The sequence below is a fragment of the Propithecus coquereli genome, unplaced genomic scaffold (assembly GCF_000956105.1).
Source record: "Propithecus coquereli isolate 6110/MARCELLA unplaced genomic scaffold, Pcoq_1.0 Scaffold140, whole genome shotgun sequence".
NCBI classification, from domain to species: Eukaryota; Metazoa; Chordata; class Mammalia; order Primates; family Indriidae; genus Propithecus; species Propithecus coquereli.
The window spans coordinates 3,534,485-3,547,402 of NW_012138303.1; the positions used below are offsets into that span (position 1 = coordinate 3,534,485).

Sequence of the window (12,918 nt, forward strand, 5' to 3'; positions counted from 1 at the left end):
ATCAGTATTAAGCTTCTAGACTGAAAGAGTCTACTGTACCCAGGGATATAAAAGTTGGTGTTGAGTATATATTGCTCATTAAGTCTACAGTGGTCATCTATTAAGCTATAATATATATTACTTTTAACATATATAGTAAATTATACCTCCCAAGAAAACAGTAACAAGAAATATGTCTCCTTATGAAGAAAGTATATATGCATTTTGAATATTATAAAACAATCTCTGTTCAGACACACTCCCACAATGAGACATATCTTACCATGGAATAATGCATTTTTTGCCATAGTATTTTTCAGCTAACTGTTGTAGCTTCAGGATACGCTCTGCTTGAATCTGAAAAAGTGTCTTATGGGATGGCAAACCAACATCATACATCCCCTTGGGATATGCAACGCCAAGTCTTGTCCCCTGCCCACCAGCAAGAAGGAGAACTGCTACTTTGTTCTGCGAAATCTGGAAAAGTCCTAGAAAAGAAAACACTTGTGTCACAAAACCTCTACAATTCAACACTTCAGTATTAAACATATATAGGTACCAGCAAAGACTCACCCTATCTGTATAAGGTATAGAGAACATGGAATCTACATAGACTCATAGAAGACTATCTTGTTAATTAAAACATTTTAATATTAAAACAATTAAATTTATATAACCCAAACAATGAATTACATACTTTAATGAACTAATAAAATATTTTTTGCTGATAATGTCTGGAGGCACAAACCAAGAGATATTATAAAGGTTTTGCAAGAACTCGACTACTTATTAGATGTGCAAGTCAAGAAAAAGATAGGATAAAAAAAAAGATACCAAAGTTTCAGGATAAATGATGATGCAATTAAATGACTTCCAGTCTGTAAATCCATAATAAATAATTAATCAATGAGAATGCAAATATACTAGGCAAGCTACTACCCTGTAAATGTAAAGAAAAGGAAGCTTCAGTTAGAAAAGCGGTAAAGTGTAATGGTTAAGAATCCAACCAACCAATCCTAAACTCTGAAGCTAGAATTTATTTATTTATTTATTTTTTTAGAGACAGAGTCTCACTCTGTTGCCCAGGCTAGAGTGCCGTGGCATCGGCCTAGCTCACAGCAACCTCAAACTCCTGGGCTCAGGCAATCCTCCTGCCTCAGCCTCCTGAGAAGCTGGAACTACAGACATGCGCCACCGTGCCTGGCTAATTTTTTCTAAATATTTTTAGTTGTCCAGCTAATTTCTTTCTATTTTAGTAGAGACGGGGTCTCCCTCTTGCTCAGGCTGGTCTCGAACTCCTGACCTTGAGCGATCCTCCCACCTTAGCCTCCCAGAGTGCTAGGGTTACAGGCGTGAGCCACTGCGCCTGGTCTGAAGTTAGAATTTCTGATCTGAAATCCAACTCAGCTGAATGAACTTGGGGGATCACCTGCAAAGGGCCTTAGAAAACTTTATAGGCTGATGGAAATGTTCTATATCTTGATTGGGGTGATAGTTATACGGGTATATACATTTGTTAAAACATAAAACTAGTGCATTTTATTATATGTAATTATATATTAATAAAATTTATTAAAATGCCTTTTTAAAAAAATGGGCCATCTATACCAGCTCAGAGGGATGTGAGATTCAGTCTTTTCGTTACTGATTTACTTCTGTCTGGAAGCCTGTCAGTTTCCATCAGCTGAATGTTTAGCAATAAATAGTAATCAAACAATGCTTGAATAAAAATGTTATTCTTTGAACCAAAATAAATTCAAGATGGATTCAAGATCCAGATACAAACAAATGAAACTATAAAAGCTATTTAAAGAGGCTCTCAGTTTGAATTTAAAAAATACCAAAATCTTGCCATATTCCATTCCTAAGACCCATCTCATCACTCAGAGGTGGACAGTCTTGGCACCACAAGCAGAGTAGCTTGTGGGAAGAGGCTACATGGAAACTGGGTCTCTGGCGGGAGATTCACCTCTCATATAGCTCATCAGAAAGGTCATGTTGTGTTTTCAAAGGAAACATTTCATATGGTAAAATCCAATCCCAAGACCTTTTTGGATTCAGTCTTCACACACTTTTAAGCATGACTTTATTTGGTACTGGATGTAGTTCAGTCTGCATAAGACATCACTTCAAAATTATGTGGATACCATCTCCATTTTGAGGTTTTACCGTGGAGAATAAAAAGGAACTCCCATCTTGAAAGTTCTGAAACACCTGATCATTAATAAGAATGTGAATACCAGTGGGACCCTGTCTGTAAACCTGGTTAATTTGGTGGAAAGGAATATTAAACAATAATGCAGTTTTTCGGGTGACTTCTGTCTGAGGCAATAATCATTTCCTTTAAGTAGATTGTATGACAAACACAGGGTGTCCCACTGCCATTCTCACTCCACTGCCTGCAGCCTACTCCTGCTCCCAGCAGATGTAGGTGGTTCCAAGAAACAGAAGAGTTTACAGTGGCTTGTCAAAGGTCAAATGCTTCCTGGATAAGTTCCTGCTTGGACTAGTTCCTCCTATACATTTTAACTTGGACATGTGCCTGGAACAGGAAGATAGCATAGGTCCTTGCAAAGTAGAACGCTGTCAGAACTTTCATTTAAATTGTCAGAACTCCAGAATAAGTGGAGTGCGGTAAACAGGCTATTCAACAGTAGAAATAAAGGAAAGCTATCCAAGACAATTAGTCAGACAAGATATTTTAAGTCTTTAATTTTCAATCACATGTCACAGCTGAAACTCATTTCCCCAAAACGTTAAGCACAAAAAACAGACTAATCAGGGGAATCTCTATTTGAACCAGTTTTAGATACTAAGAGATTACAGTGAATTTCATTAGGCATAATAATGGCATTGTGATTAGTAAGAAAACACCCATATATTTACAGATGGATTTTGAACCCTATGTGGGTAAAAATAAAATGATGTTTGGGATTTGGCTTACAATACTGCAGAAAAGAAAGAGGGATAGAGAAAGCAAAAGAAACAAAAATTTGATAATTTTTAATCAAGATGGCAGTGGGAGTTCATATACTAAATTTGCCTCTAAATATTTATTTCAAAATATGCTTGGAATTTTTCATAATAAATTCTTGAGCAGGCTACAAAACTGTACACAAACTATAATCCCAATTTGTGCATATGTGTATGTGTGAAAGAAAATACTGCAAAATATTACTTGTGAGTATTTATCTCTAGATGGTGAAATGCCAAAGATTTGTATTTTTTCCTTTGTAATTTTTAGTATTTTCCAATTTCTCTAAAATAAGCATATTACTTTTAAAGGGAAACAATCTATTAAAAACTAAAAATATCACTATACCAGAATTCAGAAAATGTAGAAGAGATGATGTTATGAATTCATTTCTTCTAAACAATCCATTTACTTTTCTACAACTCTATGGTTGAGAAGTGCCATTACAATTAATAGGAAAATGTCCCACAGGCAAAAATATAAAAAAGCTAATATTGAATAGCAATTAGTTATTATAATAAAATTGGCAGATAATGTTTTGTGTTCAAGTAAGCGTTTGTTTTAATAAAGAATGGTGATTGTTATTAAGCAAACATATTTTCCCAGTGTATTGTTACTAAAATGACATTCTCAAAGCTTCTAATTTTTCTTTTAAAATCTCAGCTTTGCAAAATAAGTATTTTGCAGTTGCTCCTCTATATTCCATTTTCTACAACTGGCCAGAAAACTTTAAGAATTAAATTAAAGCAAGGGGTCTCTTCAATAAGGACCACAGTGGTCACTTATGTATTCATGCTTCAGAAATAAAGAATTTTCCACTCTAGGCGTTAAAATGTCCACTATCATGTCAATAACTACCAGATACTTTGCAATTACTATACAATGCTTTTATTTCCCCCATCCAGAGGGGGTAAAAAACTGTCCTTGATACAATTGCCAAGATCTTCCTACCACCTGAAATACAATTCCATAATCTTTATACTTACTGCAGATACCTGTACTACTGAGAACTTATCACAGAAATTTCATTTTGTTATGAATTGTGAACACATGGTAGTTTCTGGCTAAGTGAAAAGTGACACTACAGTGTCAGTACAAGTCTCCTTCTTCACCCCTACTGTGTAAGCCACAAATATTGTCCCCTTGACAGTAAGCCAAAAGGAAGTTTGCTTTGCACCTTCTTATACTATACTTGGTAATAGTTCCAGATTATAGTTTAAATGAAAGTCATAAATGTAGACTAGTTCCACACAGTCCAACAAAAAGGTCATAAAGAAGATTAAAATCATAGGAGGTCTTGATTGTTGCTTATGTTCCCCACTAGACAAGGTCAAAGATTTGACTTTCCGTAAAAGTTAACACTAAGACTTCATCCCCTTAAAACCCCAAGGAGAAATACAGGCAGCTGGGATACTAGAGGGTAAGAAGAGACCTGTGTGTGGCTTTTGGTTTGGAGTGGTAGCCTTTTTGAAACTCAGGGAAGGAGGGAAGGATTTGTGAACCCAAAGTTAACAGGAGTCACGGTATCACTAAAACTCTTCATTCACAAGTATTCATCTGGAAGTCATTCTCTCCTATCTTAGAGGCAAAGGCCCGTCCTAAGTAAAAAGCTGGTTAGCCACTACCAAGCATTTCAGATTTCAAAGTCACCTCCTTGAAGAACATCCAATTATTTTCAAACTGTTTTTTTTTTAATCTCCAAATCCTTTTAAATAAAACTTCATGTAAAGAGCAAATACAAAACAGAAGAAAGTAGAACTGCTCTTGTAGCGGGAAGATAAAGGGGTGGGAGACCTACCCGCTTAGTTATCTTCTCCCCCATCCCTAGAGGAGACAGCTCCTCAGCTGTGGAACCCTAGGGCTCTTTGGAACACTTTGAAAACCAGTAAATGTATGAGCCTAAACAAAGATATGAAGAGGTGTACAGAAGGCTGATAATGCCAGTTATCTTTCTTTCAGTTGGGACAGGGAGTGCCGAAGCGTGGAAGATAAAATATTAATAAAAATAGCCACAATGTAGTACAAATATAGACTATAAGATTGTATCCATAATATTATTGCACATCTATAAAAGTAAATATATATATATAATCAAGTACTGGGTGGTAATGTGAGCAAATAAAAACAGATTTTATGAGGTTATGGGCTATTTCTGTTACGTTGAAATTATTTCTGCAATAAAATAATGTCTTTTAAAAAGGAAAGAAAATTATTTGCTCGTTCTGCTCATTCCCAGTTGAGGCAATGAGGCCCAGATTTGACAAGGATCAAGTACAAACACTCAAGGGCCTTGGCTACAATATTTAGTCAATCTTTTATTTACAGAGGAGTAGTAGACTATAAAAACCACAGCCCTCAACTCCACCAAAACCTACAGTTGAGCTATCCTGCTATTCACAAAAGCACAACTTAGGATTAGTTATGAGGACAGATTTTATGATATACTTTAGAATAAAAAGCACGGGGGTAGTTCAAACATTTATTGACCAATTTATAACTGCCAAACTATTCTAAATGCTACACGACATACACAGATAACATGGACATGGGCTGCTCTTCAAGAGTTTACAATATAATGAGAAAGACAGAGGTAAATGACTCTTTTTATATGGCAGAATGAAATAAAAGCATGAACAACTGATTCCAACTTGGGACACTGAAGAAAAGGTCATGGATCAAATAACGTGGGGTGAACTTTAAAGAATGAGTGTAAGCTCCCCAAGTGGCAGCGCCACCGCACAACTCCAAGAGATGATCTTACAAGGTGACCCAGCTAGGTAGAAAAGGCAAGGCCAGACCACGGTAAGGATAAACATGAGCAAAGGCATAACATAATGTTCAGAGAAAAGGTGAACTATTCGGTTCAGCTAAAGTGCACAGAGCAGGAGACAAGATTGGCAATACCACTAGGGCCAGGTTAAGGCAGGTTTTCAGACTAAGCCGGCTTACCTTGGAATGTTTTAACTCGTGCTTCAGAAATCTAGAAGAAGTATGGAAATTGAGGAAAGAGAGACACTGGAGACAAGACCTGAGTGAGAGAAGCCTTGAATCGGACATCAGAAATGAAAAGAGAATGCAGAACTGGCAACAGGAGATACTGCAGAGAGGTCTTAGCAAGATAATTTGTCACTTTCTGCATGGTCACCTGGTTTAAGGTGGTATGATACTCAAAATATTAGTGACATGATCCAGCTACTTTACAACTTGAGTCTATCTCATAACAAACGTTAGAACAAATATGCACACGCTCAGTACCTTCACTTTCCCAGGCCTGAAGCTGATCTTGATCCCTGGTAGCACTGCCCAGCACCTCTCGAGGGACAGGTTCCATTCGTGCATCCACTTTCTCTTGGTGAGAGGACTGGTTAAATCCTTCAATGGCCTTTTGGAAAAAGAAGTTTAGCTCCTCAAAGTTCATGGCCTGGAGCTCTGCATAAAGTTCTACCTGTTGGGCTTCTTCAAGCTCATTCCAGAAATGTAAGAGGTGCTCTTGTCCAGCTTTGGACAACCTGAGTTTGAGGTCATTAACATTCATAATGTTCTTACAGTCAAGCTTTCTGCCAATAGGGGTGTAATTTATGCACCTGTAAACCTAAAAGGAAAAAGGAATTAATAGCAGGTCAAAGTCCAACCTCCAAATTCGAAGGGTTTTTTTCCTACTAAAAAATAAGTACATTTTTAAAACTTGGTATTAAGCATATTAACTTCTATCTTTCCATCACTCAATATTTGTAAGAGACTAAACCTGTAAGACAATAACATGTACCAGTCATTGCGTTAAGTACTTTACCTTCGTGGTCTTGTTTAGTTTTTAACAACTCTATGGCACAGGTACTATCATTATATTATCACTACTTTACACTTGAGGAAACTGAGGCAGAGAGGCCAAGCAACCTGGCCAATTGGTGGAGCTGGGAGGTGAGCCCAGGCAGTCTGATTCCAGGGCTCAAACTCTTTACCACATTGAGATGCATATGTACTGCTCCTCTGATCACTGAACTACCACTGAAAGAACACTTAACTGCTTAAAATTTCATCTGTTCTTCTTTTATCTCTAATGATAGAAAACAACTCCATTGTATTAAGAATACAGCAATATTCAGTAAGATAGAAGCACCTATCATCATGAAAAGCACATTTCATTTTAATAGCAACTTCTACAGAGAAGCAATAAAAACATATCCATTATCTCTCCTCACTAAGAACTTGGACCCTAGTTAGAGACAGGCGATACATAGATAATAATCAGTGAATAAGACAACGTTTTTTACAGCGCATTCTGTGATAATATAGTAAAATGTTAAACTGCATAGTGCTAAAAAATGAGAAAATGAGGAAACATTTAATCTACCAGGCTAATAGAGAAAATGTAAGAGGAGACAGTCATTGTCTAGAAAGAGTTCGCAAAAGAGGTGTGATTCTAGCTGTTCGTCAAGGGTTTAGCAGGCTATGTAGATAAGATTAACTATGTAGAGAAGATTAGGAAACAAGCAGCGCATGGGGGCCATGAGAAGCAAGCAGGGGAGGGATGGGAGCAGTAAGAAAGTGAACATCTTGGCCGGGCGCGGTGGCTCACGCCTGTAATCCTAGCTCTCTGGGAGGCCGAGGCGGGCGGATTGTTTGAGCTCAGGAGTTCAAAACCAGCCTGAGCAAGAGCGAGACCCCATCTCTACTAAAATTAGAAAGAAATTAATTGGACAACTAAAAATACATAGAAAAAATTAGCCAGGCATGGTGGCGCATGCCTGTAGTCCCAGCTACCCGGGAGGCTGAGGCAGGAGGATCACACTTGAGCCCAGGAGTTTGAGGTTGCTGTGAGCTAGGCTGACACCACGGCACTCTAGCCCGGGCAACAGAGTGAGACTCTGTCTCAAAAAAATAAATAAATAAATAAATAAATAAAGTGAACATCTCATGAAGAATGATGGGAAAGGGCCTAGGGTAGGGCTAGACCACAGAGACGCTTGAAAACTAAGCAAAAGAATTTAGACCTGATAGAATCATAGGAATCCAACAGGAGAAGTGATAGAATAATAGGAAGCCAAACAGGGCAGTGTCACTATGCTTTAGAGATGAGAGAAAGGAGCAATGGCATAGAATAGATTGTAAGAAGGGACAACTAGAAGCAGGAAAACAAGTGGAAAGACAACTGCAGGTATGAAAAACCAAAGGCCTGAAGCAAATTAGTTGCAAAGGAAATAAGACTGAAAGGGACAGATTTGAGGGTCACTGTAAAGAATCATCACTGCATTATCACTGCTTAGATGTGAGGGATAGAGGAGCAGGTCCAAAGAAATAACCCACTTATCTTCTCCTCCCAGAGGAATAGTGAAAAGCAATTATATGTGGCAGTGTAGAGCACAATTCTAGGTTCAGCTGAGTCACTTAACTTCCCCACGTCTCAGTTTCCTTTCCTGCAAAATAAGATTAATACTACCAACTACCTCATCAGCACCATAAATATCAAACACCATTTAGCAGCTCAGGTCAAGAGAACCTACATCTGTGTGTTCCCTCAGATGATAATAACGCTTAAACATATCACAGTGCAGCAGTACAACTCGAATTGCTTTATAGATACTAGTTTATTTAATCCACGAAACAACTCTAAGATACTGGTATTGGGATTATTTTACAGAGGCAGAGATAACATGCCCAAAGCCCCAATGCTGCTATTTCTGTTGAATGGCTGTGAGCCCACAAAAAAACCTCCTAACTAAGTAAGTTATATAAATAAGTTACTCCTAAAAATTTCCTTTCAAGGTGCAAATGTATGTTAACAGATAATTTAGGAAGGAAAATTATTTAACTTTCATATGCCATTATTAATTCATTCAACAAATATTTAATGAGCACTTACTGTCCACCAGACACTACTTGGGTGATGAGGACACAAAGTGAAGAAAGTGACAACGTGCGTGCCTACTTCCAGTGTAGGAGACAAAACATAAAATGTCAGGTAGTGACATGGCTATGAGTCAAGGCTGTGAAGAAAAATAAAGTGGGATAAGGGGCTACAGAGCAACAGGCGTGATAGTGGGTATTTCAGACGGGAGTCAGGGAGGGCCTCTGCAGGGCTGACATTTGAGAATACATCTGAGTGAAGAGGAGGCAAATCAAATCAGTGTCTTAGGGAGGCACATTCTAGGTAGAGAAAGCTGCAACGGAAGTGGTCCCAAGACAGCAATGTGCTTGGCATGTTCAAGGAAGAGCAAGAAGGTCGATGCAGCTGGAGCCAAGTGGCTGAGGCAAACAATGATTGGAAATGAGGCAGGAGAAGCGAGCAGAGACCAGATCAAGTAGGGCCTTGTGGTCAAGGTAAGGACTGTGGGGTTTCGGAAGCCACTGAAGAATTTGGAGCAGGGGAATATTACAGTCTGATGTAGGTTGTTTTTTTTTGTTTGTTTGTTTTTTTTTTTTGAGACAGAGTCTCACTCTGTTGCCCAGGCTAGAGTGCCGTGGCGTCAGCCTAGCTCACAGCAACCTCAGACTCCAGGGCTCAAGCGATCCTCCTGCCTCAGCCTCCCGAGTAGCTGGGACTACAGGCATGCGCCACCATGCCTGGCTGATTTTTTCTATATATTTTTAGTTGTCCAGATAATTTCTTTCTATTTTTAGTAGAGACAGGGTCTTGCTCTTGCTCGGGCTGGTCTCAAACTTCTGACCTCAAGCAATCCTCCCACCTTGGCCTCCCAGGGTGGTAGGATTACAGGCGTGAGCCACCACACCCGGCCTGATGGAGGTTTTAAAAGGATCATTCTGCTGTCCTGTGGGGGAAAAAGACGATAATGAAGGTAAAAGGAGAAGCAGGCAGACCAGTTAGAGAACTACTGCTGTAATTTAGATGAGTGATGATGATGGCTGAGAGTGGTGGTGAAAGTGGATTCTAAAAGTGGTCCCAAATGATTAGGTAATGGGTTGAACTTGTGGAGTGAGAGAGAAAGATAGGAATCAAGCAAAGATGACTCCAAGCAGTGGTGTCATTCACTGAGGATGGGGAAATGCTACAATAGGTGCAGGTTCAGGGATATGTGTAGAGAATGGGGAGACATTTAAGATGCCTATTAGACATCCAAATAGAAAAGCTGATTAGACAGAAAAACATAGTAGTCTAGACTTAAGAGGTGATAGCAGAATTAAAGATAAAACTTCCAAGGTCATCAGCCTACATGACATAAAGTTATAGACTGAATGTGATCATCTAGGGAGCGTACACAGATACAAAAGCTAAGAAGTCAGAAGACAGCCTTGAACACTCATTAAGGTATTAAAAGGCATTTCTATTTATATAGGTTTCAAGAGTTATGATGCTGCTGTTTTTAATTTTTTTAAGTCACATAAAAGACAGTTGAGAGGAATAGATTTATATTAAACCATTTTCCAAGGCATGAGGTCTTTCCTAAGATTTCATCTATACTACTGCCTTTGCGCAGATTTAAAAAAGCATATTATAGTGGGAAGATCAGCAGGGAACAGAAGAATAAGAAGTCTTAGCTGTTGGTCCCTCCCTATCATTTGACCCTGTGCAAATCATTTTACCTCCCTGTGCATACACTTCCTCATAAAGGTAAGACAACCAGTCTTTCTGTCATACCCTCAAGAGAGTCCAGAGTGGAGAGAGTTCTGTCTACTAAAAAGCATATGCAAATATATTATTATAACATTTTAAGATATAAATCAAACTTCTCCTTAAAAGTCATTAGATACTCATCCACCTTCAGATGCTTGAGAAAATGGATCCATGCAAATAAGAGAACATAGGTTCAACTTTGATATCTGGGCCTAAACCAACTTTGATATCTGGTCTGCAAAGGTTGACAAGATGCCATGTGCTCATTTACATGTGTGATGTTCATAACATAAAAACCATACTTGAATTTTGAACAAACATAATCTATCCATGATGTTTATTTGAGGTGGATATAAGCACCTCCATGTTATAAAAATAGTACCATATCTCCCATTAAAGCTAGAGAGGTGAATGTGTGTGTAATGCTAAGCAGCAATGAATAGGAGAGTTAAAGATAAGGATTTTGGCCGGGCGTGGTGGTTCACGCCTGTAATCCTAGCACTCTGGGAGGCCAAGGCGGACGGATTGTTTTGAGCTCAGGAGTTCGAAACCAGCCTGAGCAAGAGCGAGACCTCGTCTCTACTAAAATTAGAAAGAAATTAATTGGACAACTAAAAATATATAGAAAAAATTAGCCGGGCATGGTGGCGCATGCCTGTAGTCCCAGCTACTCGGGAGGCTGAGGCAGAAGGATTGCTTGAGCCCAGGATTTTGAGGTTGCTGTGAGCTAGCATGACGACACGGCACTCTAGCCCGGGCAACAGAGTGAGACTCTGTCTCAAAAAAAAAAAGATAAGGATTTTTATTTTGACAACCAAAATCTGAAAAAAGCTGAAAATTGGCCTCTGAAATTATGACAAAATTTGGTATATGTCCATAGCCTAATGTAAAATTTAGTATATGGCCATAGCCTGATAAGTGACAAATTTAATAATAGTTCACCATTATCAATATTAGAATTTATATACCAGTATTAAAGAAATCCAGTATTTCCCCCTCTTTTTCTGGTCTCCTCCCTGCCCCTATCTCTACGGCTATACATATACACCCAAAACGGATAAGTAAACCTCTTAGAGCTTTTGAAAAACAGTATTGGGGTTGAGCCATAGCCGCTAACTGAATCCTATATACGCTTGGCAGCATAGCCTATGAAGCGTTTCTTAGTCCCAGCTAAGCGAGCCAACTGACTAATGGTGACGGAACAGGCAACTGTCTTGAGTTTCCTGCAAAGCCTTGGGTTCACACGCAGTGAATTTCACTTGAAAGTCCTTAAACTTTTGCACCACATAATGACACACATGTATTATCATAATCACTATTACCTGATTTCAGATTTTGTAAACCATGTACAAATAAATATAGCACAGCGTCAGGCCAATCTTGATAAAATCTTCAAGAAGCCATATGTTCAGCATGTGTGCTCTCAGCCCTCCAATACCACCAACCTTCTGCTTGGCGAAATGAGGGGAAACCCAGAAATTTCAACCCTCTCTCACTCCCAGTATTAAAACCAAACAAAGTGGCAAGCAAGCAGGTTTCGTCCCACTGTCCGGTCCCCCACTGGTGTCTCCTGTCCTTCTTGCCAGCACTCTCAATTCTTTTCCTCGGACATTCAAGACACACCAACTCGCTCCCACCTGACAGTTCCAAAGACCGCTTGTCCCCACTGAAGGCCCCCAAAACTTGGTATAACTGTCCACAAGGCTCTTGCCTGAGAACTTCAAAATCCCTATCGCCCACCTAGGAGAGGCCCCACTCCCAACCCAACCGCCTTGACGACCCCCTCTGACTCCAGATACTGGCTCAAAGCTCCTTCCCCAACGCCACCAGTCCACCTGGGGAGCCCCCATCCCATCCCCGGCCCCGCCACCCACCGACAGCCCAACCCACACACCCTCCAGCGGGGTAGCCACGGGCAGGGTGCGACTACCGGGCGCACGGGTAGGGTGTGGGCGTGCAGGCGGGATCCTCAGCGCGTGCCAGGCTGCCAGCGTGTCACATACGTGCGACGAGTATCCACGTCTGCACGCGTGGCCGTGGGAGCGTGTGTGTGGCAGGGCCGGGCCCTCCGCCCGCCCTGATCGCGGGCCCCGCCGTCCTCTTACCGGGCTGGGAGCCCCTCACCTCCCTCGGCAGCTCCGCCTGGCTCGGGCTCCTTCCGCACGGCCACTCATCGGCGCACCGCACCCGCTCGGGATATATACCCTCATCCGGGAGGCCGGGGCGGCGGGGCGGGCCGGGAGTGGGGGCCGAGGGGAGCGCCAGCCTCGGCCACCCCGCCCCTCTCGCCGCTCCTAGTGGCTGCCAGCAGGGGGAGGAGCGGAAGCCAGCAGCCCTGACACGTCAGCGCCCGGAGCGCGGGAGGCCGGGCGGGCGCCGGGGAGGGGCGGGGCTT

At 40.7% G+C, this 12,918-nt stretch overlaps 1 protein-coding gene across 3 annotated transcripts in view; it reads right to left on the reverse strand.

Moving 5' to 3' along the window:
- The window catches only part of UAP1 (UDP-N-acetylglucosamine pyrophosphorylase 1), a 29,970-nt gene extending 17,263 nt beyond the window's left edge, over positions 1–12,707 (reverse strand). For 2 of the 3 annotated variants that reach the window (XM_012639592.1, XM_012639591.1), the window contains exons 1-3: positions 12,629–12,707; positions 6,209–6,545; positions 263–467 (exon numbers count right to left, since the gene is read on the reverse strand). In XM_012639592.1, coding sequence (XP_012495046.1) covers positions 263–467; positions 6,209–6,488 — 485 coding nt within the window. In that variant the 5' untranslated portion in view covers positions 6,489–6,545; positions 12,629–12,707. Of the gene's footprint in view, positions 1–262; positions 468–6,208; positions 6,546–12,628 lie in introns of those variants that run through there. The other variant, XM_012639593.1, reaches the window with a different exon arrangement.
- Positions 12,708–12,918: the final 211 nt, after the last annotated feature.